General features: G+C 47.9%; 2 protein-coding genes across 4 annotated transcripts in view; one reads left to right on the top strand and one right to left on the bottom strand.

Annotated features, from left to right (window-relative positions):
* SVOP (SV2 related protein) overlaps positions 1-3,976 on the top strand; it is a 73,177-nt gene extending 69,201 nt beyond the window's left edge. Inside the window, exons 15-16 of the mRNA XM_027566494.1 lie at positions 580-669; positions 2,330-3,976. Of these exons, the coding sequence (XP_027422295.1) occupies positions 580-669; positions 2,330-2,536 (297 nt within the window). The 3' untranslated portion in view covers positions 2,537-3,976. The remainder of the gene's footprint in view (positions 1-579; positions 670-2,329) is intronic.
* Positions 3,977-6,937: 2,961 nt separating this feature from the next.
* Positions 6,938-26,329, bottom strand: DAO (D-amino acid oxidase). 3 transcript variants are annotated; one of them, XR_003515184.1, is made up of 13 exons: positions 25,853-26,329; positions 22,535-22,655; positions 21,816-22,018; positions 19,711-19,825; positions 18,628-18,704; positions 17,509-17,574; positions 15,817-15,871; positions 14,232-14,336; positions 13,244-13,326; positions 11,369-11,486; positions 10,614-10,712; positions 8,887-9,443; positions 6,938-7,960 (listed from the first exon to the last, which is right to left on the bottom strand). XR_003515184.1 is itself a non-coding variant. In XM_027566495.1 (12 exons), the coding sequence occupies exons 2-12, from the start codon at positions 22,535-22,537 to the stop codon at positions 9,312-9,314; spliced, it is 1,056 nt and encodes a 351-aa protein (XP_027422296.1). In that variant the 5' UTR covers positions 22,538-22,655; positions 25,853-26,329; the 3' UTR covers positions 6,938-9,311. The 3 variants fall into 3 exon arrangements, 2 of the variants coding, with proteins under 2 accessions (XP_027422296.1, XP_027422297.1); XM_027566495.1 differs by having other exon boundaries at positions 6,938-9,443; XM_027566496.1 differs by lacking the exon at positions 22,535-22,655 and having other exon boundaries at positions 6,938-9,443.
* Between the last annotated feature and the right edge of the window lie 61 nt (positions 26,330-26,390).

The following is a 26,390-nucleotide window of genomic DNA, read 5'->3' as shown; positions in this document are numbered from 1 at the left end:
AAAAACCCAACACAGGCCACTGTGCTTGGTCCTAGATGATTGATTCCATCATTCTACTTTAGTCTGTGCTTGAAATTCTCTATGATAGGAAAAAAAAATAGGAATTTCATACTTATTTATTTAGCTATAACCACCCAGGGCAGAGGCTTCTCAGATGGTTCAGCAGTAAAGAAATTGCCTGCCAATTCAGGAGACCCTGGTTCAGTCCCTGGGTCGGAAAAATGCCCTGGAGGAAATGGCAACTCACTCCAGCATTCTTGCCTGGAAAATCCCTGGGACAGAGGAGCCTGGTGGGCTGCAGTCCATGGGGTCGCAAAGAGTCAGACGTGACTGAGTGACTGAAAATGCACAGCACGCAGGGCAGAGAGGACCCCGTTCCTAGGTTCCCACCGCCAGGTTGGCTTCCTGCCTTCTTAGTGGAGTTTCCTGGCCCCTTTGGGGTGAGACTCCCCACCCCGCCCTCGCAGGATTGACCCTAACTCAGGCCCGCCCATAGGGTGAATTCCACCATTCCTGAGCCAGTGAGGAGGGAGGGGCCTGCATTTTCTCAAGGCAGCCACTTGGGCGGCTGTGTTTCAGGTCTACCCCACGGCGACCCGAGCGCTGGGCCTGGGCACCTGCAGCGGCATGGCGAGGGTGGGCGCCCTCATCACCCCGTTCATTGCTCAGGTAGGTGTCACCCCAAATACAGAGGGGGGGCGTGACCAAGGCCAGTGGTGGCAAGCCGTTACCAGACGCTGAGCCTCTGCTTGGCCCTTGGTGTGTGTGCATGACCTGATCTCGCGTTAGCAATCGCCCTACGAAAGCAGCCATATTGTATGCAAATGAGGAAACCGAGGCTCAGAAGAGTCACGGGACTTGTCCAAGGTCACACAGCTGGGAGGTAGAGGAGCTGGGAGTCAAACTCCGGTCTTTCTGATGATTTGGCCAAGGACAGTTTGGATTAGAATAAACAGGCCACCACGCCTTAGAGGGAAACTAATGTCCCAGTTCCCAGTTTCTGATTTGGATGATTCAATGTCCTTGCAGTTTTTTTCAGGTCTTTGTATCTTGAAGCATTTCTGTCTATTTGGGGGGAGTCTTATTTTATTGGAGTCTTTTTGCTTTTTTAATATCCAATTCATTTTTTTCCAGTTTTTAATAATATTTTTAAAAATTGAGGTAAAAGTCACGTAACATCAAATTAACCATTTTAATTTGAGGACTTCCCTTGTCAATCCTGTGGTGAGGACTTGGCATTTCTTTTTTTTTTTTTTTTTGTGGACTGCAGCCTGCCAGGCTCGGCTGTCCATGAGATTTCCTAGGCAAGAATACTGGAGTGGGTTGCCATTTCCTTCTCCAAGGACTTGGCATTTCTAATGCCAGGGCCCAGGTTCGATCTCTGGTTGGGGAACTAAGATACCACAAGCCACGTGGTGCAGCCAAATAAAAAAAATTTTAAAAAGAAAGTGAATGATTCACTGGCCTGTAGCACTTTCATGATGTCGGGAACCACCACCTTGATCCAGTTCCAAAGCATTTTCCTTGCCCCCAAATAAACCTCCGTATCCATTAAACAAGTACTTCCCAGCTCCAGCCCCTCCAGCCCCTGGCAACCACTGGTATGCATTCTGTCTGCGTGAATTTTTTCTCTTCTGAATCTTCTGTGTAAATAGAATCCTAATATGTGTTTTGGCCAAGTTGTTCTGTCCCGATACCGTTGTGTTTGAACATTGTAGAACACTAGTAACTAGCACTGGTTGACAGCTTGCCCAGTGCCTGCGTGGTGCCAAGTGAGGCATCTTCTCACTGGGAGGTGACCTTTGCCCTCCTACCCGTTTGGCAGCTGAAGAAATGAGGTTTAGGCCTGCTGCGTGATTTGCCTGGGTCATGAAGATAGGAAGCCAGCAGATGTACTGTTTTGAGAGGAAATAAACAGACTCTTGAAGGACTTCTCTGGTGGTCTGGTGGTTAAGACTCCACACTTCCAATGCAAGGAGCATGGGTTTGATCCCTCATCAGGGAACTAAGATCCCACATGTCTCCTGGTGTGGCCAAAAAAAAAAAACCAGACTCTCGAGTCTGATAGGATATGGGTTCAAATCCCAGCCCCATCCTTGGTCTTTGTGTGAACTCGGGTATGTTCCTTAATCCTTTTTGAGCCTCAGTTTTTCCTTCTGCAAAGTGGGGTTGGAGTATGTACCTCATAAAGCTGTCATGAGGACTCCGTGGGAGTCCGGTGACAAAGAGGGCTCACAGGAGGACCTGGCATTCTAGTATCATCTGTATGATTGGCAGTGCCTGTGTGTCGTTAGGGACACTCTCACCAGCGTGTGTCTCCCTCCCCCAGGTGATGCTGGAATCATCCGTGTACCTGACGCTGGCCGTTTACAGTGGCTGCTGCCTCCTGGCTGCCCTGGCCTCCTGCTTTTTGCCTATCGAGACCAAAGGCCGCGGACTGCAGGAGTCCAGCCACCGGGAATGGGGGCAGGAGATGGTTGGCCGAGGGGCACACGGCACAGGTGTCGCCAGGTCGAACTCGGGCTCTCAGGAGTAGTGACCGATGGGGGGCTGCACTGGTCTTTGAGGCTGTAGAGCATGAGGAGCTGGTGGAGCCCAGTGGGGGCACCAATCGTCACTGCCCACATCAAGAACTCATCCAAGGGTACCACCCAGACCAACAAGGTTTTGTGTCTTGACTGTTTGCTCATATTCATCGAGATCCACCCAGGAATGGGAAGGCCTTTGCTTTGGGAGGTTCTCTGTGTGTGTGGAGGTCTGTTAATAACCTATGGATCTGCATGGGAAAACTGCCACCTCAGGAGTGCCCAGTGACACCAGTAGTCAGCCGGACACCATCCAGAGTCAGCCGGTCACACCCTTGGTGAACAACGACCAAAAGATCTTTGTAGATACAGTCCCGGCCCGGACGGACCCATGTGGGATCTGCCGTCCAGTAAGATGACACGTGCCAGCCACCCACTGAATCTGTTCTTAGGTTTCTCCTGCATCCCCAGCCCCAGGCTTTCTTCTTTGAAAGCAAGGGACCTGGGTGTGGCCTGAGCAGCTTTTTCTTGGGTCTGAGAAATGCTCCTGGGGAAAGGGCCCCTTAGTTTGCATCCCCAGGGCTTGAGTAGCAGAGACTCTGGAAGATGGACATGCATTTGAACTTGAGTCTCTTGCATGCTTCTACCTGGCCCCTTCTTGGAGTCACTGTCTCTGATTCCAGGGGATCCAAATGTGACCACTAGAACAGCTAGGCTTGCACCAGATGACAACCTCAGAGAGTTGTTACCTCCAGGAATTGGGGGTGGAGGTGAAACAGAAGTGAGAACCAAGCCCACAGCTGAAGCAGGGGCCTCCCCTTCGGAAGTAGAAAAGGCCACTCCGGGGGGCTTCTTTTCTGGCCGCCTCCTCAGTCGGGCTGACTGGTGACTCTTGGGGCAAGAAAACAGTTAAGTCAGGTTTCAGCATTTGGGAGTTGAGTGTGGTATGTGACTAGGGAAGCAGAAAGAGGCTCCCCCAACCACCCACTCCCATCAGGGTCAGGGGACCAGGATCCCTTCCTCCCTGGATTCTCTGCCACCCCTGCAGTCAAGGGCTGGCTTGGTCTTTCCATAGAGGCAACTCCTTGGGTTCCGGTGATGGACCACATGGCAGAGACGCTGTGCAGAGGAGGAATGGGAATCCCAGATGTATGAAATGTGCATTTCCAAAGAAAGAGCAAGGAGGTCAACCAGGTTTGGGGGTTGGCCTCCAGAGGAAGGGCAGATGCTGTTCTCAGCAGACGACATCCATGCCGGGGTTTGGTTTCTATGAGCCTTTTCCCTATCATGAGGCAGAAACCTAGGGAAGGAGGGCGGAAGCTTACAGATCCCATCAAAGGCCAGAGAAGGCTGACCTTCTGCTTGGAGATGTCTGCTTGAAGTGAACATTTCGAGGAAGCCAAATGTGTACGTTCATCTTTATTAAAACATGTTGGTGATGGACATTGAAAGGGTTTAAGTTTGTCTGTCTGTCATAATGTCCTAGGGATGGTTCAACTTAACGGTCTTGCCAGCTTTGTCCATTCAGGGTAAGTTTGATGCTTTTGTATGCTTTAATATGATGATCTTTCCAACAAGGGGGAAAAGGTGCATAGTTGGCTGCTGACTTTGAGTCTGTTTGGAAGCAACACTCTCTGCTAATGGTGTAGAGATCACAGTGGTCAGCTTCTTCAGGCCCAGGCTCTAGATCAAATGCAAATGATCCCATGTCCCTGGATGTATGGTCTGCAGCACCCCCGAGGCCCAGGCAGTCAGAGGGGGCAGTTTGGCAGAGCTTCCTCTCTCTGTCACCCACATTTCTTTGGACCATGAGTGGCTAAAGCTCTAGTTATTTCTGGTCTGCTGAGCTCTCCTGGGTAACAAAGAACCTTTGCTTGTCTTTTTTGCCTTCCAGCTGAGCAGACACTGCCAGATGAGAAAGTCCACTCTCTTCACCCTCAAATAACCTGGAGTAACTGGGGACTATAGTGTGGAAGGAGAACTTGGTGGGCGTAGATGTATTCCAGGGGCTGGAGTAAAGAAGCTGGTAATTGTGGGTTTTCTCGAGAAAATGAAAGGTGAACACTCTTGGTTTTCTAAATTGCATGCCCTTTTATAAAATCGATCTTATTGAATGAAATAAGAGCTGCCCCAAACATTGTGCAAGCCTCTGAAACACATGAGACCTTTAGCTGAAAACCTTTGTGTCTAATTTTGAACCATCCAAATGCTTCCCTTTCCATTAATGGAAATGTCATCTGTCTCTCTCAGTGTTAGGAAAGACTAGAAAATGGTAAAGAATGTTCAATGTAGCCAGGATTACATGGTTTCTTTCTTTCCCTTACTTCAAGGATGCTCAGGAATACATACATAAGATGTGTTGGCAGTGAGAAAAAAAGAGTATCTTAGAGATGGACTTTGAATATGGATATGTATTATTTTTAAACAATGGTAAGCAACGGAGAAGGCAATGGCACCCCACTCCAGTACTCTTGCCTGGAAACTCCCATGGACAGAGGAGCCTGGAAGGCCGCAGTCCATGGGGTCACTGAGGGTCGGACACGACTGAGCAACTTCACTTTCACTTTTCACTTTCATGCATTAGAGAAGAAAATGGCAACCCACTCCAGTGTTCTTGCCTGGAGAATCTCAGGGACGGGGGAGCCTGGTGGGCTGCCATCCATTGGGTCGCACAGAGTCGGACACAACTGAAGCGACTTAGCAGCAGCAAGCAACATAAAGCCTTGAAAGATGATATCAGAAGTCTTCCTTGGTTATGACAATAAACATCAAAGGACTAGAATAACCTTGAGCTGTCAGTAACAGCAAAACCAACCAATAGTAGTTTAACCCTTTAGAATATTGTTCATTTAACAACAAGCCCAGAGTCAGACAGTTCCAGGGAAGGTTCCGTAGCTCAACAATGTCATCAAGGACCCAGCTTTTTTTTTTTTTTTTTTCCCTCCCAACCTTCTTCTGCATGTCAGCCATTGACCCAAAGTGTGAAACCTCATGGTGGCAGAATGGTTGCCAATGTGCCAGGCATCAAGTTTTTTTTTTCAAAAGAGGTAGAATGGGGAAGGAGGAGTCACAACAGGTTTTCTTTCTAAAGAGTCTGTTGTTTTGGCTGGAAAGAGAAGTCCTACAGATTTACTATTGCTTTGCATTAGTCAGACCTGGGTCACATGCCAATCCCAGCATGAGCTCTCCCCTAGTTGGGGAAGGAAGGGCCTACCTCCCACTGGATCAAGGGATACCCAGAGACTCTTGAACACAAAATTGAGATTCTGTTAGTACAGAGAAGGAAGGCAGTGATGGTGGGATGGGAGATAGCCAAGAGAAACCTTGACATAGAGTTCTCATGAAGGCTGTTACAATTGCAAGGAACAGAACAACTTTAACTAAAACTTTAAAATAAGACTGCGAACAGTAGTTAATTTCCTGGGGAATATAAATATGGGAAACAGAAGTGTAAGGAACAACAGGAAGAGAGGAAGATTGTGGCAGAGTACAGGACATGAGCCCTGTCCAAAGGCAGTGGCTGCTACTCAGCTCCAGCTGATATTGTTGTATCATGAGGTCACCTGATTTTCAAGACAAGAATCTGGATTCTTATGTGAAATCTCCAAAATATTGAATGCTAGATCAAAAAAAAATTTTTTTAACTTTAGTGTGTTGGATTGTTAAAAAATTTTAAATGTGTGAGTCTAATAAAATTCATCTGTAGGCCAGGTATGGTTGATGGGCGACCCGTTTGCAGCCTTGGAAAGTTCTCTGAAATAAATGGAACTGCAAAATAGCCACTGGGCTGGAGGCAGCCCTCTCCAAATCTGAGGCCCTGGTTTCTGTCCCTCTCTGCAGACTGGCTTCCTTCTGCCCCCTCGTGGCTGCTGCATGTACCTAACCTTGCATATGGCTTCCACTCACCAGGGTTCAGCTCTGCAAACATAGCTGACTCAGCTGATCAGTGTCCCACTTTCAAAATCTCAAGAGAGGAAGTTGATGGGTCCAGTTCAGCATTGGTCCAATTGCTTGAGTCAGGGAGGGGTGGGCTCAAGAGGTACAAACATGGCAGCTTTGGTCACGACATTACCGGTATGCCTGGAACCCGTAGCAACGCATAGGTAAACTCTCAGGTCTGTTCATTGTAACTGTTACGGCTTATGTAGTGGCATATGGAATATCCACCATATATTGGTATGATATTCAGCACTGAGGATGCAGAAAAGAATTAAGACATGATCCTTCATGAACTCATAGTGTAGTGTGGAGAAAACACTACACAGTGGGACACAGAGCCATACGGGCATTAATGGAGGAATGCAGAGTGCTATGGGAGGCACCCAGGAGGCCAATCCCAAAGCTCTAGAACATTCTGAAGTCCCTTCTGGCTCCTCATGATTACAGTCCAGATTCCATGATTACAGTCAGACTTAGTCACTGTTGGTACTTTACTGTATTCTGATTCCTTGACATTTGAACATCTAGATACATCACATATAATCATTCTCCATTAATCAAGAATATTTGATGATGAACCACTTCAAATATTCCTGTCCCCACATGCCAGAAAACAGAGCACTTCCTGAATTAAACAATTTGACTTGCAATAGCCTCAAAAAGGATAAAGCAGAATAAATTTAACAAGAGTCCAAGACATTTACAAACTATAAAACAATCCTGAAAGAAATTAAAGATCTAAAAAATAGAGACATTCCATGACCATGAATCTGAAGATTTAAAACTGTTAAGGTGTCCATATCAGAACTCCTAAAATTGACTTCATAAATTTAACAAAATCCCTATCAAAAATCCCAGCTGGGATTTTAAAACTTTCTACAAAGCTACAAGTAATCAAGGTGGCATGGTTCTAGCATGGGTGTGGAACAGGCTTTACATGTTGTTCAATGTCTAGCCTCTTTGGCCTCCTCCTGCCATGAAATCTTACAGCGCTCCCTCAAGTGCTTTCTGTGGCCTTACTGCACCAAGGTTGGAACATCCTCACTCGCTCAGAGCTGCATCACATTAACCCTTACTCAGGACTCCCCACACTCAGGCTTTCCACACCCTCTCCCTCACTAGCAGCCTCCACAACCTTCCTCACTCAGAGCCTCCTCACTAGAGCTTCCACTCCCTAACTTAGAGCTCCCTCCCTCAGAGCTACCTCACACCCTGCCATACTCAAAGATGCCTCACGCCTTCCACACTCAGAGCTCCCGCACTCAGCACTTCTTCTATCCTCCAACACTCAGAGCTTCCTGAGTGTTGGGAAACTGGGAAACACTCCCACTTCCACTCTCCCTTAACACAGCTTCCTCACACCCCTCTTCATGCAGAGCTTCCTCACACCGTCCCTCCCTCAGCCATCCTCATACCCTCCTCACTCAGTGTTTCTTCATACCCTCCTCACTCACTGCTTCCTTAACCCTCCTCACTCAGAGCCTCCTCACTCAGAGCTTCCTCAGACCCTCCCTCACACAGCATTTTTTCACAAGCTCCCTCCCTCAGCGCTTCCTCACATCCTTCCTTACTCAGCATTTCTTCACATTTTCCCTGACTCAGAGCTTCCTCACCCTCCCTCACTCGGCACTTCCTCAATCCTCCTCACTGAGCACTTCTTCATACCCTCCCTCACACTGAACTTCCTCACACCCTCCTCACTCAGAGCTTCCTCACACCCTCCATCACACTGAACTTCCTCATACCCTCCTCACTCAGAGCTTCCTCACACCCTCCTCACTCAGAGCTTCCTGACATCCTCCTCACTCAGAGCTTCCTCACACCCTCCCTCACACTGAACTTCCTCATACCCTCCTCACTCAGAGCTTCCTCGTACCCTCCTCACTCAGAGCTTCCTCATTCAGAGTTTCCTCACACCCTCCTCACTCAGAGCTTCCTCACTCAAAGCTTCCTCAACCCTCCTCATTCAGAGCTTCCTCATACCCTCCTTACTCAGAGCTTTCTCACTCATACCCTCCTCACTCAGAGCTTCCTCACTCATACCCTCCTCACTCAGAGCTTCCTCACTCATACCCTCCTCACTCAGAGCTTCCTCACACCCTCCTCACTCAGAGCTTCCTCACACCCTCCCTCACACTGAACTTCCTCATACCCTCCTCACTCAGAGCTTCCTCACTCAGCTTCCTCACTCAGAGCTTCCTCACACCCTCCTCACTGAGAGCTTCCTCACATCCTCCTCACTCAGAGCTTCCTCACACCCTCCCTCACACTGAACTTCCTTATACCCTCCTTACTCAGAGCTTCCTCACTCAGAGCTTCCTCACTCAAAGCTTCCTCAACCCATCTCACTCAGAGCTGCCTCATACCCTCCTCACTCAGAGCTTCCTCACTCATACCCTCCTCACTCAGAGCTTCCTCACACCCTCCTCACTCAGAGCTTCCTCACTCAAAGCTTCCTCAACCCTCCTCACTCAGAGCTGTCTCACCACTTGGATTTTCTGAGCGTTCCTTCCTCTGCGAATGCATTGGGTAACAGTTCTGGCTGTACTTCTTAATGTCTGCTGTCCTGCTCCAGACAGGTGGCCCACCTATGTTAATAGATTCTGCTACCCACCTTAGGAGGAAAAAGGAAGCAATGACACCATATAAGTGGACTCAAGAGAGATACCTCGGCCACCGGAAGAGTCATACTCACTTCTTGGAATTGACCTTGTGGTTTCCTCTCACCTTGTGCTTCTTGCAGAAAGAAGTCAGGGGTGGGGTGGACTGGGGCAAGTGATAGAACACAGTTTTTAGTGACTGAGAGGAGCAGGGAGCTATTGAGGCGAGGCGGTGGTCACTGGCATCTTAGAGGTGGGATGGTGGTATCCTGAGCAAATTCCTTTCTTCCAGAATTTTCCCAAAGAGCTTGGCCACCTCTTGGGCACAGCCCCAGTGGATGGTGAGCCCGAAGCCTCCATGGCCATAGTTGTGGATGACCTGGGAGAGGCAAGAGAGAAGTTCTGGGCTGCCCTGGAAGATTCAGGAGCTTCCTGAAGAATCCTGGGCCAAGCCTGATGGTATCAGAACTTCTCTTGGTACCATGGTGGGATGGCAGACCCCAGGAAGAGCAGTAAGGGGCGGGTGTTTGGGGAACTGGAGTTCAACATTCTAGACTTTTCTACTTAGGAAGTGGACCTGCTTTGAGCACTCAGCACAGAAAAAGTTGAATCATCTAGAACTTGATCAGAGATTTCCTTCACCCCCACATCAAATTATTTGAAGTTCCCTATATCACTTTCCTCATTCCCATACTGCTCCTGACAGCTGAACCTTCTGTATTAATAAGTAGATTCTCCTACCCACCTTGGGAGGAAAGAAAAGCAGGGGTACCGTACAGGTGAACTCGGGAGAGGTTAGACCCCAGAGGCCTTTTTCAAAGCTGAAACCGTTAACAAGGAGTTACATTCTATATGTGACTCTCCCCCCAACTCCCCTACCCCACCCCTGCACAGACAACTTCTCTTACAGATGGACACACAATTCTCTGCACACATATATACACAAAACTGTTCTACACACACACACACACCATATGACCGGGATAAAGGAGGAAGGGTGACCCAGATTTCTTCAAGCCCAGACAATTCTCACTTTTTTGGTAAGCCCAGTTCCCACCCCATGAGAGAGGAGATGAGGGGGGCCCTAAAGAGATGATGGGCAACCCAATTTGGACATCTGAGAAATGGCACTGGACTCAAATTCAGACTACTTCCCAGCCTTGCCCTCACCACTGGTCTGACGGAGGCCAGTGAATTCCAGGTCTGGGAACCCCAGTTTGCCATCTGAAGCATGGGGACAACCGTCCGTGTCCCAAAGAGCTGTAGGGGAGATTCAATTGGGTCGTTCTTGTCGTGGACACAAAGTAGATGCTCAATAAACGCCCCCTTTTCCTTCCACTTCACACAGACTTTAGCAGGTGGGAGCACTGCCCTCTGTATGACCTTGGGCATGTCCTCTACCATCACTGGGCCTCAGTTCCCCATTTATAGAGGAGGGGCTATTAGCCATTATGGCCCCTGCCTGAAGTCAGTATGACTAGTCCTCAGAATGCCAGTGCATTCTTAGGTGTCAGGAGAGAGTATTGCTTTCCTTGCCAAGAAAACATACCTCTGTGTTTGACGATCCAAAGCGAAGCTGTTCTCTTTCTAGTCGAACCTGGGGGCGTACTGGCCGGAAGCCAGACCATTCACCGATAATTTTTGCATCCTGGAAAAAAAAGCATTGGTAATTCAACTCTGGATTTTTTTTTTTCCCCTGTTGCCATTTGTAGGTGGTCGAGACAGCTTTGGAACCTCACCACCACCACCAGTCATGGTTTTTTATTAGCCACCATCACCACCAGCCACCACCATAGTATGGTCTCATCCCCATCATTATCACCACGTTCAGATTTGTTTTTCTTTTGGCCAGGCCATACTTCATGCAGGATCCTAGTCCCCTGACTAGGGACAGAACCCACACACCTGCAGTGGAAGTGTGGAGTCCCAGGCACCAGACTGCCGGGGGAGTCCCATGTGCTTCCCTCTCCGCCAGCACCAACCACTCCATCCCCACCCTCACCACTGTCACCACTGTCACCACCGGCAGACAAATGTGAAAACAGATTTCTGCAACAAGTACATCTGCTCCATGCGAAGACAGCCTACGGTGTCTGGGGGGTGGGATGTCACCTCAAGAGAGAGCTACTCTTAGCCATGACTGGACGGGTTTCATTGGCCCACAGCAGGACTTCCATTGTCAGTCCCTTCTTGGAATTCTTTTGCTCAATTGTCCCAGTCACAGTATCTTCCCCCCCTCAAGTTTCCTTATGATCATCAAGCTGCTAGATCCTGGTCTAGAGCAAGAATCTCTCCCCACCTTACCTTCAGTGTGGGCTCCAGTCTGCAGCAGCCTTCCCAAATGGTGTTGTGGTCTGGGATATTACTTGTCTCACTCCAGTTCCCCAGCTGGAAGATGCCGCCAAGGGTTATTGCCTGGAGCCTGGATAAAGTGAACAAGGTCAAAGATGAAGGAAAACGAAGCCTTTGAGATAAGGGGGGAGGAGTCATTGCCATGCTCACCCTTATTCCCGTGTTCACCTAGATCAACATTATAATCCCACAGATATTGAAAACAAACTTATGGTTACCAAAGGGGAAATGGAGGGGAAGGCATAAATCAGGAGCTTGGAATGAACACACATACACACACTATAAGATAGATAACCAAGAAGGCCCTATTGTGTAGCACAGGCAACTCTGCTCAATATTCTGTGTTAAAATAAATGAGGAAAGAGCCTAAAAAAGAATGAATATATGTGTAAGTATAACTGAATCGCTTTGCTGTACCCCTGAAACGAACACAATGTTGTAAATCAACTAGACTCAATAAAACTAAAATATTAAATATAAAAACTCAAAAAACCCCAAACATTATCATCCCTACTAATAACACCAACATCACTACAATTGCCATTGGCATCACCGTCAACTGCCACCACCTCCACCCTCACCGTTAGCATCACTGTCTTTATTGTCATCCCTTCTAATGCACAGCATGATAATGATAGTCAACAATACTGTATTATATCCTTGAGTGTTGCTAAGAGAGTAGATCTTAAATGTTCTCACCAAGACCTACATACATATGTATGTATCTGCTTACATACACAAAACTATAATTGTGATGTGATGAATGTGTCAACTAACCTTATTGTGGTAATCATTTCACGGTACATACATAGATCGCATCATCATGTTGTACATCTTAAACGTACACAATGTTATATGTCAATGACATCTCAGCAATATTGGGGAAAATACTGTCTTCTCCATCAACAACATCATCTTCGCTACTGCCTTCCTTGCTACCATTAACATGTCATCACCATCAACTCCTTTCACCATCTCTGCCACCACCATTAGCATTGCATGAACACTATCATCTCTGCCACACCACTAAAACTGCCATTGAGGCAGTCAGCACATGGGATCTTTGACTGTTGTGGCATGCAGAATCTTGTTCCCCAACCAGGGATCAAAGTCCACCCCCTTGCATTGGGAGCACAGAATCTTAGCCACTGGACCACCAGGGAAGTCCCTGCAACACTATTAAAAGTCAACATGAATAGTGTCATCTACATCAGCACCAACTACCACCCCCAATTCCCACTCACTACCATCCATCATCCACACTGGTCTCCTCATCTATAACATGACCTTGATGCTGGGAAAGATTGAAGGCAGGAGGAAAAGGGGACGACAGAGGACGAGATGGTTGGATGGCATCACCGACTCAATGGATGTGAGTTTGAGCAAGCTCCAGGAGTTGGTGATGGACAGGGAAGCCTGGCGTGCTGCAGTCTGTGAGGTCGCAAAGAGTCGGATACGACTGAGCAACTGAACTGGACTGATCCCTGCTCCCACCATTCCTCCATCGACAATACTATCATCATCAGCCCCACCACCACTCCCTTTATGGCCATTCACAACGCTGCTCGTGTCACTGCCATCCGCATCCGCTACCTTTGTCTCCAGTCTCATAGCTACTGTCGTCCCAAATCAGGTTCAAGATAGAGCCCAGGTAAGGCTGAGTCCTGCCTTCTCAGGGATTGAATTTTTGCTCAGCCTCACTTAAAAACATTGGAGGGAAAAAAACCTGAAAAGATTAAGCAAGAGCCCTGGGCCAAGGAGCAGGGCATAAAAAGAGCAGGAAGGTACTCTCCCTCCTTCGCCCTACAATGTCAGGTTTTTTTTTACCCTGGGATGATGTATGGAGACTTGTAGATGCCTCTCTCAGGGTCATGGGTGATAACGAAGTGTTTCAACCATGGCGCATCCACCTGTTGATTGAGGACAGAGAAGTCTCATCAGGAGAGTCAGATCAGTGGGCTCCCTTCCCCTGGTCCCTTTATGACCACATGTCCTGGCAGGAGTGGCACAGTCAGCCCTTGGCCCTCCCATGACCCCTCTGTCCCACGTCTGCACTTGACTGCTTACTTTTGCAGGAAGAGCTGTCCTAATGGAGAGTCACCCCTGGTCCCCAAAGCATCACACATTCTCATCCACAGAGAAGCCCAACACACATGTGTAAATGCACACACATGTTCGCTCACCTTGGGAACGCACGTACCTATGAACGCACTCGTGTATGCTCACATGGGCACACATAAGCACACATACTCACAAATAGGCATGCCTCACACATAGACAGATGTACACAGTGAGAGGTGGGGTGGAACAATGCTTACACACTCAGGCGCCTGGGTTCTAATACCAGTTCCACTAATTACTATGATATGTATGGACTTGTACGTGTTACTTAATCCCTCCATGCCTCAGTTTTCCCATCTGTAAGATGGTAATGGTGATGTGATAGTACCCATCTCAAAAGGTTCCTGTGAGGGTCAAATTAATTAACACGATGAAGTGCTTGGGTCTGTGTTTGGCATTTAGCAGACATTTCATAAACATACGCTCTTTTTATTTTGATACCGGTGTATGCCGCTCCCATATACGAACAAACACACACATATACATGCTTTACTATTAAGAACTCTGCCAAAAAAAAGAGTATGTTTGGGAGGGTTGTGTTCTTGGTTCTTGTTTCTTTAACATGCAAATTCCCTGAAGACTGGGTGGGGGTTCCTCTCTCAGAAGTTCCAGATTCAGCCTCTATCTTTACAAATGAAAAAAGCAGGCAGAACCAATCTATCAGCAATAGCTTATCCCTCACCTTCAGACTTACCTTAATGATCTGCCCTCGGCCTGGCTGCAGCAGGGGATCTGGTTGCAGCACCCCAGCCCACACCCCAGTGCAGTTGATAATCACATCGGCGCCTTCTCTTACCACCTGGTAGCAATCAACAGGGCAGGTGGGTTGAAAGGGCTTGAGGACCCTAGGATCCCTTGGCTTCTTCCACCCTGCAGCTCCCTGCTCCCTGTGGAACAGCTAGGGAGTGGGGCTCAATGAGGAATCCATGGATCTGCCTCCAATACTGCCCTGCCATTTACCTACTGTGTGACCTCAGAAATGCCCCATCCCCTCCACAAGGTTCAGCTTCCTTAGCTATTAATTGGGGCTGGTACTATCTGTTCATAGGCTGCTGGTTCCAGTGTGATATAAATGCTGTAATGTGTTTGGAAAGGAGTACTACAGAAGGGGGAAACCTTCTTGGAACCTTCCAGAAGAAGTCAGAAAGGATGCAGAGATAGTTTTCTCCCTCCTTCTGCCTCCTTTTTATTTCATTCTCTTGCCTCCTTCTCTGCCAAGACATCTGCAGAAGGCACGTTGGAAGCCCTAGCTCCATGCATTTGTATTCGATGCTCCATAACTCAAAGATGTAGCATCATGGGTACCCAAACTCCCAGCCCAGCCCCAGTGATTCTCCTTACAGGTCACTCCTGAAACACACTGGTGTTGTTCACAAGCTAGTATTTGCCACACTGGACTCTGAGCCCCTTGGGAATGAGAGCTGTGTCTAATTCAAGTATGCATTCCAAGTGCCCATCAGGGCTTGACCTAGAGCAGATGCTCTTTTATTTTAGTAGGTACCAAGGGGGCTTCCTTGGTTGCTCAGTGGTAAAGAATCCACCTGCCAAAGCAGGAGATGTGGGTTCAATCCCTGGGTTGGAAAGATCCCCTCGACCCAGGTTGCAACACCCTCCTCCAGGGGATTCCCTGGAGGAGGAAAGGGCAACCCACTCCAGTATTCTTGACTGGAAAATCCCATGGACAGAGGAGCCTGGTGGGCTACAGTCCATGGGATCGCAAAGAGTTGTGGACACGACTAAGTATGCACGCATGCAAGTACCAAGAGTCTCCCATGTGCTAAGCACTTTTCTGGGTGCTGGGACCGAGTGATACAGCAAAGCTCCTGGTACATAGCCAGGGCCTGCTAATGGTGCATGCTACTATCATTATTACGGATGGTGGTGTCACTCTGGACCTAAGTCACTTTGTTTTGTATCAGCATCACCCCAGATGTTGATAAGAAGCAGCCAAACATCTAGATCTTGAGGAGTGGGCTGTGGCTGATAGCAAGAAGAGGCAGCCAGCTCTCTGGCCCTAAAATCCACTGAGGCCCAGACACAGATTAGCCCCTAATGGCCACCATGGCCACCATGGTTCTACTGTTCCTTTGCTTCTGCCACACACATCAAGGCAGAATGCCTGAGTCCTTCTGGGATTAAAAATAGGCCTAAAGTCTGGGACAGGCCTCACAGGAACCCTGGGAGCCTGAGAAGGCCTTCCCCAACCCTGTAACAGGAAGCAAAGGCCTCCCTTCTTTTCCTCTCTCCCACACCCAGCCCCTTCCGGCCCTTCAGCTCACCTCCTCAAAAGACTCCACCTTCCGCAGGAAGAATTTCACTCCTCTCTCAGTTAACCTGGGATGATCAAACACATCCAAAAGTCAAGCATTCAGTTCTCTGAGGACAGCAGGGGCAGGGGGCGGATATTTCCCAAAGAACCTTTTGAGGATGTTAGTCCTACAAGATGCTCCTTGAGAATATGACTATATAGTCCAGTCGGTTCGTTAGCACCTTGGTGGACCAGCAGCCTCTGAAATGTCCCTTGGGAAACCTGAGACAGTCCACGCCCCTCGTTGAGCAGATGGAGATGGGAGAAGGGCCTTGTTGAAGGTCGTAGCATGAGTCAGTGATGGGATTGGGACCGAAACCCAATTGAAATCGAAACTCTTACTACCCGAGATGCTGCTCTGTATTATCAAAGGGGATGAGATGCGGAGTGGAGGACAGGCAGCGTTGGATCAATACTGCATGCTCCTTTGTCAGCAGCAGAGCGTGAGGAAGGAGGTGGGCTGGGGACACCCACCTCTCCCCTTAAATTTCACAGAGGAAAAAAATGTATGTCACTATTAGGAATATAGTAGAAACATTAGGAGAATAGGAAGTAAAACACTGTACAAGCTGAAGCACAATCTCATAATTACTTTACCCTCATAGTTTCCTCAAGATATCAGTAGAAAAACTGGGGACACTCTTCCCTGGAAAGGCTGGACAGGAGCCATGAGTGTCCTAAGGTTAGGAGATGTAACCATGTTTTGATACAATGATTTCCAAACCTAGCTGATGATTACAGTCACTCAGAGGACTTTTTAAAATATAAATTTCTGAGCCCCACCCCAGAGAATCTGATCAGTAGCTATAAAGTGGGGCCCCGAAATTTATATTTTTAAAACCTTCCCAAGTCATTTGAGGAAAGTCACCATCCATTCCAGATTTTTAAATATTAATAAGATAATAACATACAGGAAATTTATGGAATCTTCCTTAATATGAATGTTGATGAATATAGATACAGATATACCTCTCAAGCTAATGTTTGCTAATTGAGAATACTACAGGATTCTTATCAACAAAAGGAGCAAGACAGGGACATCCACTATCATCTGCATTCGTTAGTGTTGTTCTGGAGGTACTGGCCAGAGCAGTCAGACAAAAAACAAATGTGAGGTATAAAAATAAAAGCCAACTTATGCTCGATGATGGTGTCTATATATCTGGAAAAACTTAGGAGAATATATTTAAAACTATTACACTAACATCACAGATTTTGGTGAGGCTGACGATAAATACCACATGTAAAAAGCTTCTCAAGTGGTTTCAACCAGGTGTGGAAAGCACTGTCCTACTGCACAGAGGTGGTCAGGACCAAGGATAGCTCCCACCAAACCTAAAGGTTTTCATCAACATTTAGGGCTTACCAGGTGGCGCAGGGGTAAAGAAACTGCCTGCAAGAGACACAGGAGATACGGGTTCAATCCCTGGGTTGGAAAGATCCCCTGGAGAAGGAAATGGCAATCTGCTCCAGTATTCTTGCCTGGGAAATCTCATGGACAGAGGAGCCTGGCAGGCTATACACTCCACGAGGTCGCAAAGAGTCAGACATGACTGAGTGACTGAGCATGCACGCAGTACAAAGATAAACCCCATGAACTGTCATTCACTACAACCCTGGTTCCTGGGAGCTGCTTTCTTCAAAATAAAGCTGCAAATCTCACCTTTCAGTCAGCCACTGCAGATACTTCCTCCCCTCCAGAATCAGGCTTGTGTTGAACCAGCCATAGCTAGAGTCACAGGCAGCAAAATGTGGGAAGAGAGGATTGGAATCAGAGCTGTATTTGAAGGCTATCAAATAGGGGTGGCTGTCACATTCTCTGGGCCCATAAAGGGGTGGAGTGGGGACAATCAGGTGACATTCAAGGGGAAAGCGATTTTCAGCTCAAAGCAAGGAAATATTTTCTATAAAAGCTCTCCTTGACATTGGGGCGTGCAAGTGGAAATGGATGTGAATCTGTAGAGAAGATTCAGACATGGAGCGAGGTGAGGAGAGGATCATAGAAGCATCAGGCTGTAGAGAAAAGAATAGAGGGGTTTGGACAGAGTTGGAATCCTATTGTGGTCACTTTGCTGTGTGACCTGGGGAAGTGACTTGGTCTTTCTGAAGCTCAGTTTCCTCATCTACAAAACAGGATAGTGGTATGGAACTTCCAGGGGCTTCCCTGGTGGCTGGGTGGTAAAGAATCCACCTGCCAATGCAGGAGATGTGGGTTCAATCCCTGAGTCAGGAAGATCCCCTAGAGAGGGAAATGGCAACCCACTCCAGTATTCTTGACTGGAAAATCTCATGGACAGTGGAGCCTGGGAGGCTACAGTCCATGGGATCATAAAAGAGTCAGACAAGACTTAGCAACAACAAATGGAACTTCTGGGCTTGAGATCTGTATCCATATTCCCTACCTCCATAGTCTAAGGCACAGTTTGGAGAGGTGGGTTTCCAGAAGGAGTTGGACAGAACACTGAGAGATCAGAGTCCCAGGGGCTCTAGGCCTGGGATGGAACAGGAAATTTGGGCTTCCCTGGTAGATCAGTCAGTAAAGAATCTGCCTCCGATGCAGGAAGCCAGAGTTGGATCCCTGGGTTGGAAAGATCCCCTGGAGAAGGGAATGGCAACTCATTCCAGTATTCTTGCCTGGAAAATCTCATGGACAGAGGAGCCTGTAGGACTTCAGTCCATGAGGTCACAAGGGTCAGACACAGCTTAGCAATTAAACAATATTCCCTATAAGTCTATCTGAATTGTGTGGCCTCAGCTCCTTCACCCATGACAATAATCTTACCTGTAATCAGGAAACATGTCTAGCTCTCTGAGAGTCAGCTTCCGAAATCCCAGAACTATATCCTTCCAGTAAGGGTCCTTTAGAGGAAGAAGAGAAGGCGGCACAGAGATGGATGAACATCAACAAGAGTGATAATAACAAAGACTTACGTAATGTTTACCATGTGTAAGGCACTGTGCCAAGCATTTTACTCATACCAATCCATTCAATCTTCACAACAACCCATTGAGGTAGATGCTATTTTTAGTCCCATTTTACAGATGGGCCCATTCAGGCTCAGAGAGTTTAAATAAGTTGTCTGTGGTCACCCAGCTAATAAACAGTGGCACTGAGATTTGAACCCACACAGTGGGGCTTCATAGTCCACGTTCTTAACCATGGTGCTACGTGAGGGTAAGAATAAGGCTGAGGATGAATGATATGGTAGGGTCATAAATAGGGGAGGAAAAAAAAGGGGCGACAGTGAAGGTCACCAAGGGATGAGAGTGGGAAGTTGCAGAGGGAAGGCTCAGACAACCCAGTAGGGGGAGATTTTGGCCTCACCACTGACCACCTTGAATTCTCTGAGACTCAGTTTTCTTGTCTGTATAATGGAGTTAATAGTCACTCTCTCTCTTTTTTTAATAATCACTCTTAGAAGGCAGTTTAATAATAAAATGGAAAACAAAAATAATTTTTAAAGCAAAAATAGAACTTTTTTAAACTTTAGTTATTTCTTTCTCCTTTTTTTCAAGACTTTTTTTTTTTAATGTGAACCGTTTGTTTTTTCAAGTCTTTATTGAATTTGTTACAATATTGCTTCTCTTTTATGTTGTAGTTTTTTGGCTAGGAGGCATGTGGTATCTTAGCTTCCCAACCAGGGATCAAACCCACACCTCCTGCTTTGGGAGGCGAAGTCTTAACCGCTGGATCACCAGGGAAGTCCCACAAAGATAGAACTTAAAGCAAACCTGTTTTGAAGGCAGGAGTCTGCCTAAGGGCCTTGAAGGACCTCCCCCTCCTCCCACCCTGCCTGGGCACGCCTTGATCTGTGATCCAGACTCTGCTCTCTGTACGGTTCATGGCCAAAGACGTCTCACTCACCGGAACAGCTTCACGGAAGAGGTTGTAGCCTGAGACCGGGGCCAGGCCCATGTTTGCAGCATTGGGAGAACCGATGAGGCTCAGGAGATAGTTGAAGGTCTGCTGGTTCCAGTGCCTGAAAGGATCCCCCAGAGTCTTGGTCACCTAATGCCCTGAGCTGGACAAGAGAGCTCCCAGGGTCGGCTTGCACAGGATCATTCTCAGGCTGGTAGGGTGTGTCCAAATCCAGAAATTCACCCCATTCACTCTGCAGTGACTCAAGTGCTAGTCACCCCCCATAACCTTTTTCATATTTCGACATTAACAGAGAAGAGGAGGGACAAAGGATTCTCCACTACCACAGAGAACAGGCTTGTGGTTGTCAAGGGAGAGGGGCTGGGGGAGGGGTGGACTGGGAGGCTGGGGGTGGCAAATGTAAGCTATTATATGTAGAGTGGATAAACAGCAAAGTCCTACTGTATGGCATGGGGAACTACAATATACTCATATGCGCGTGCTAAGTCACTTCAGTTGTGTCCTACTTTTTGCAACGCTATGGACCATAGCCTGCCAGACCCCTCTGTCCGTGGGATTCTCCAGGCAAGAATACTGGAGTGGGTTGTCATGCTTTCCTCCAGGAGGTCTTCCTGACCTGGGGATCGAACCTGCATCTCTTATGTCATCTGCATTGGCAGGCAGGTTCTTTACCATGAGCACCACACCCACTATACTCAGTATCCTATGATAAGCCATAATGGAAAGGAATACTTTCAAAAAAGAATATATATAGATTATATAAATACATAACTGAATCACTTTGCTGTACAGCAGAAATTAAAACAATATTGTAATCAACTATACTTCAATTAAAAATTTTTTTAAAAAATGCTCCAATTTTCAGGGCAGAAATGGAGAAACGGACATAGAAAACAGACCGAAGGACACAGCAGAAGGTGAGCAGGGAGACAGTGAGATGTATGGAGAGAGTAACATGGAAATTTAAGTACCATATGTAAAATAGACAGCCAGTGGGAATTTACTGTGTGACTCAGGGAACTCAAACACAGGCCCTGTGACAATCTAGAAGGGAGAGATGGATACGGAGATGGAAGGGAGGTTCAGGAGGCAGGGGACACAGGTGTACCTATGGCTGATTCTTGTTGATGTATGACAGAAAAACTGCAAAATTCTGTAAAGCAAATATCCTTTAATTAAAAAAATTAAGTGGCAAAAAAAAGCAAAAAAAGAATGTTCCATCACAACTACGAATATTTGGAGCCCACTTCCAGCTTGGGATCATGTAGCTGCCAGTTTAAATGAAAGCTTTGACTGCTTTAGGGACTGTGAGTCCCGTGGTTCAGGCTCTCTCTCTGGGAATTCTCCACCCACTTCACCCCCCATAAACGCCCAGACATCGCTCACTGCTTCCAAACGCTTTATCTTTCTCCTGGGCACACAGCTCGACCACGTTTCCTAGACTCCCTTGCAGTTAGGGGTGGCTGCAGCCATGTGGCCGCATTCTGGCCAATGGACTCTAAAGACTCCTCCCTGGTGGCCCTCATGCTCTCTCCTTCCGCAGTCATTCACTGGCTCCTGGCAACATTGAAAGCCACGAGCAGGATGACAGAGCCATGAGATGGAAGGAGGTCAGGCCCCTGAAATGCCACCCACTGATCAGGAATATTGGTTTCATAATTTATGGGCATGAAGATGAAACTTCTAATCGAGCCAATATTCATTTGAGGGTTCCTGTGTTGAAGCAGTCGGCAGTTTCTAAACTGAAACAATGACCTCTGCCACTTCTTTGCTAAACTTGAACATCAGTCCACCCACTTAGACATCTTCCTGATAGCCGGATGCCCTGGGCACTGACTGCCACCCAGTTTAAGGAAGAGATGGAGACAAAACCTTCATCTGTCTGACACACATGGCCTCTTGGCCTTTCGGCCACGGTCAAGTGTAGCATCTGTCTGGCACACAGCAAGGACTTAATGTGTGCTAGTATTGTCTTTACAGCACGTCAGGACAAAGCCTCAAGGAAGAGTCATTCTTGGGGACAGGAACCCTGAGAAGGGACATCCTCTCTGCAGGCTCTGCCCCGACCACCCGCTAGGACCCTCACTCACGCCTCCTGTGGGTTGCTGGGCTCCGAGAGGTAGGGCTGCCAGAGGCCGGCAGCCACGTCGGTGGTGGTGAGTGGGGTGAAGCGGTCTGCATAGACCATCACATCCAGTGACTTCAGGACCGAGCGATAGCGCTCATGGATGCAGAGGGCGGTGGACAGCCCGATGACGCCCGCTCCGATCACGACCACGCGCATCGTGCCAGCCTGCGGGAAGGAAGGGTTGAGGTGGGCCACCCTCACCGTCACCTTCATCGTTATCAACACCATCCACTGATGGCTTAGAAGATGCCTGACACTGCCCAGCCCTTTTTATACTTGAGCCTTGTGTTGACCCTTACCCAGGGGAAAACTGAGGCCCAGAGAGGCAAAGCCACTTGCCTGAGGCCACACAGCCAGTAAATGATGCAGCTTTCTCTGGGGAGCCTCCTCGAGTATCCTGTCCCCAGGCTGGGAGAATAAAAAGTACACAGCAGAGTGCCTAGCCCAGCTGTTGGCTAGGTAGTCTAGTGGTTAGGATAGTGTGTGTGTGTGTTTAGTCTATAAATCGTGTCTGACTCTTTGCAACCCCATGAACTGTAGCCCTCAAGGCTCCTCTGTCCGTGGAATTCTCCAGGCAAGAATACTGGAGTGGGTAGTCATTCACTTCTCCGGGGGCAGCGGGGATCTTGCCAACCTTGGAATTGAACCCCGGGCCTCGCACACTGCAGGCTGATTCTTTACCATCTGAGCTACCAGGAAAGTCCAGTGGTTAGGACAGTGGGCTTCAAATCTCAGGTCTCAGCTCTGCTGTCTGCTGGCCATGACCTTGGGTAAGATGCCTGTCAAGACTCAAATTCTTTCTCTGGAGAAATGAGAAAACGAATTCATACCTCAGAGAGTAGATGGAAGTTTTCACAAGGCAGCAGATGTAAAAAGCTTAACACAGTGTCCAGGGCAAAAGAAGCGATTTCCTGACATTTCTGGAGCACCTACTGTGGGCCAGCCCTGTGCTAAACACTTCTTGTGCGTCACTGCACCTAAATCTCCCACGTTAAGAGTTAGGGGCTGGTGTTATCGATCCCATTCTACAGATAAGGAAACAAAGACTCAGAAAGGTGGAGTATCTTACAGAAGGTCACACAGCCAGTAAATGCTGCTGCCAGGATTTCATTTTAATTCAAGTAAACTCGATACGCATTTACTGCACACCTACTGTGTGCCAGGCTGGCAGCTGTGAGTATCTGGGATGCATTTTTTGGCCTCAGAACTCAGACCTTCAGAGTGCATCACCTCCAGGCCTCCCTGGGGATACTGGGCTGCTGGGTGTCCTCAGAAATTTAGAAGACCTAGCAGCTTTTGACCTTGAAGCTGCTTGGTCCGTGCACAGCAGGGAAATATTTTGCCGGCTCCTGCTAAGGCAGAACAAGGGGACTTTTTGTGCCCAGAAGGGCCAAATTCAACTTTCCCTCCTCTTTGCTCACAACTCTCCTCCCACGGACCTTGCCTCCTGGCAACTGCGGCCCGAGGCCCTGAACGGCAGGACATTCTCAATATGGCCTAGTTTTATAAAGGAGAAAATGGCTCCAGCCCACAAGAACTGGACTCTGCTGGGGTTTCCGCAGCCAAGTTGGAGATAAAACCAAAAAACGGAAAAGCATTGTCCTCTGGGTGATTCTCCTTCCAGCCGCGAGCCTGGTTTTGGTGGCAGGGGGACCTGCTCAGGGACCCCCTCACTGTCTCCTCCACCCCTTGCCTCAGGAGATCCAATCTCTTCAGCTGTGAAATAGGGTTAACCCCCATCTCCTGGGTCAGCCTGAAGATTGAATAACTAGCCTGGTGAAAGTTCCTGGTATGGGACCTGGCCTCAATCTGCAGTGACCTCTTTCTGTCCCCCAGCACCTTGAGAATAACAAGAGAAAGAACACTGGGTCTGGAGGAAAAGACAGCAAGGGGAGTCAGATCTGGCTTCACTGCTGGCTTGCTGTGTGACCTTGGCCAAGTTACTTCCCCTCTCTGGGCTTTCTGTCTCTACATAGGCTCTGGAGATTTGACCACTTTCGTACCTTGACAATAAGAAGCCTGGAATAGAGGCTTTTCCTGTATTTTCCAAAATTCCCTGTAATGAGGGAGGTGTTGTGGTGTGGAGGGGTGCCAGTGACAGCCCAGGCGGGGGGTTGGGCAGCCTGGCACACACCTTCTGTGTGACCCTGGATAAGTCACTTCACTTGACTGAGTGAGAGATCTCTGGGCAGGGAGAAAGGGACTTCAGACCAAAGCAGTCACGTGGCATGTCTCCAGTAACAAGGCTGCTCAGGGATGGCAAAGCCTCTGGTTGGAATTGAAGGCAGGTGCCCAAGAGAAGAACATGAGGCAGGACCCAGAGCAAGTTCTAAAACCTACTGGCCATTGCAAAGAGAGACAGGTAATAGCATGGAGCTCAGTTTCTCCAGTGTCTAAAATCTTAAAGATAAGCATGATAGCATCATGCAGAAGAAGAAACTAAGGCTCACAGAAGAGGGTCCATTCGGCCAAACTCACACATTTGTGATCAAAAGATTTGTAGAGTTTTGGAGTTAAAAAGTCTCTGTGAAAGGAGAAACCTGGCAATGCGGAGAAACAGTAGCAGCTGCGAGCTTTTCAACTCTTAGTATGTGTTACTCATTGTGCTAAGAACTTGACATGCATTATCTCCTTTAATCTTCTAACAACCCTCAGGGTTGTCATCATGCCCATTTTACAGATGAGGCTACTGAGGTTCAGGCACCTGCTGGTAAGAAGCAGAGCTCAGGCTGACCTGACTCACAGGGCTATGTGTTAATCCCACGGTTTAAAAAACATGAAATCAAGCAGGTGAAGAATAACAGCCAAAGCTTCTGGTTTTTTGTTTTTTTTTTTTCTGCATAAAAAAAAACCAAACATGAAATTCAATGAGTGTAGGAATTTTTAGTGTGTTGGTGGTAAGCACAGAAAATGTGTCCTAAATCAATTATCTCAATCGAATAAATGAGTCAGATTTGATACTAGTTGCAGCAACTGAGTGTTTCTGCATGTATTAAAGTGGAACGTAAATGGATAAGGTCCTTATCAGAATCGGCAGTCAGACTGTAGGATCTAACAGAGCCAGCCTTGGGTGAAACCATTTATGCATGTGGGTAATTAGGTCCTTGACTCGGTTTGCACACAGCTCTGTTATCCTTCAACCATTTTCTTATTGTTACTGATGTTTCTATTAGTGTTGATGTTTTCTGCTTTATGCTGTTAGTTTAACCAAACATGCTTGGAGTGTACATTCAGCAAGACACAAACAGCTGGGGTTATTACATTTGTGTGTGTGTGTGTGTGTATAATTATAATGTCTACCTATCCGTGGAGCATGAAGGGAATTCTGGCCGTATGCCACTTGCCAGACACACACAGAAGCAGTACAGACATCCTCTTACTTTATCCTCGCAACTGCTCTGAGAGGTTCTACAGACTGGGGACTGAGGTTCAGAGAGAGGAAGTCACTCCCCTAAAGTCACATAGCCAGTGTGGCACAGAGTTTAGATCTGGACCCAGTTCTGTCTGAGCTTCCTGGGCTGCACCATAGATCTCTTAGGCAGCCATTAAGAAATTGGCATATGACAGTGTGTTTACTTTCCAGTCTTCTAATAGTTTACTTATAACCTCCCTTGTCCCTAAAACAGACCTTGAAGCAGCTCATGCCTTTGATGGCTACATGTGTAAAAAACAGGAAAGACTTGTTTTGTTTTTAAATCAAGTCACAGGTGAGTTATCTGAATAAATATAATTAGCTCCCTATGGCTACCTCTTATAAAGTTTCAGAGTTTATTTTTAAAATGAAACATATACTATCAATGCTGGATAACCAGGCCACCGCTCCCAGCCTCCCAAATAATAATTAACCTTTTATTGAGTACTTGCTTCGTGCCGAGTTCTGTGCTAAGCCCTCTGTAGTTATCACCTCTTTTAATATCCAGGTTAACCCTGGAAGAGGTGAGTTATGATCCCTATGTTCTAGATGAGGACACTGAGGCTTGGAGAGGTGAAGGCACTTACCTGTGGTCCCTGCAAGGTTGTCACCTGCGTCGGGCTCTGACGTGGACCTTCTCTGCCGACACCGGAGGGACGCTCAGACCTTTTGTGCCCCTCCCCCTGTCCCCAGTCACCTGGCGTGCCAAATCTCTGCAGCAAAGAGGCAGCTGCTGTGGGCCCAGGGTCCTATCTCCTGAAGGGAGGCTCCCGATTCTGGGGCATGCTGTCCTCGGTCCGGACTGGAGCTCAGGGTCAAAGTCTGAAGGGACGGACAGGGCACAAGGGGTGGGGCTGGGCACCCGCCGCAGCTCTCAGGGGCTGAATCCCGGCCAGGTTGGGAGACCTCACCTCCCCTTGCTCCGGTCCCTGAGAAGTTGCCTGACTTTTCTGGCTGACCCCAAGTCCCCGTGGACAGGCCTCGGAGAGGAAGGGAGGAAGAAGGGGGGTTCTTGGAGGGCTGATGGGCACAAGGAGATCTGTCTCCTGGGCCAGCTGGAGACGATCCTCTTTCTTCCCTCTTCCTGTTGCCACCCTGGGGGAGGGGACGGCGGCTTGCTGAACC

The sequence above is a fragment of the Bos indicus x Bos taurus genome, chromosome 17 (assembly GCF_003369695.1).
Source record: "Bos indicus x Bos taurus breed Angus x Brahman F1 hybrid chromosome 17, Bos_hybrid_MaternalHap_v2.0, whole genome shotgun sequence".
In the NCBI taxonomy this organism is placed as follows: domain Eukaryota; kingdom Metazoa; phylum Chordata; class Mammalia; order Artiodactyla; family Bovidae; genus Bos; species Bos indicus x Bos taurus.
This window is presented reverse-complemented; position numbering and strand designations above follow the sequence as displayed.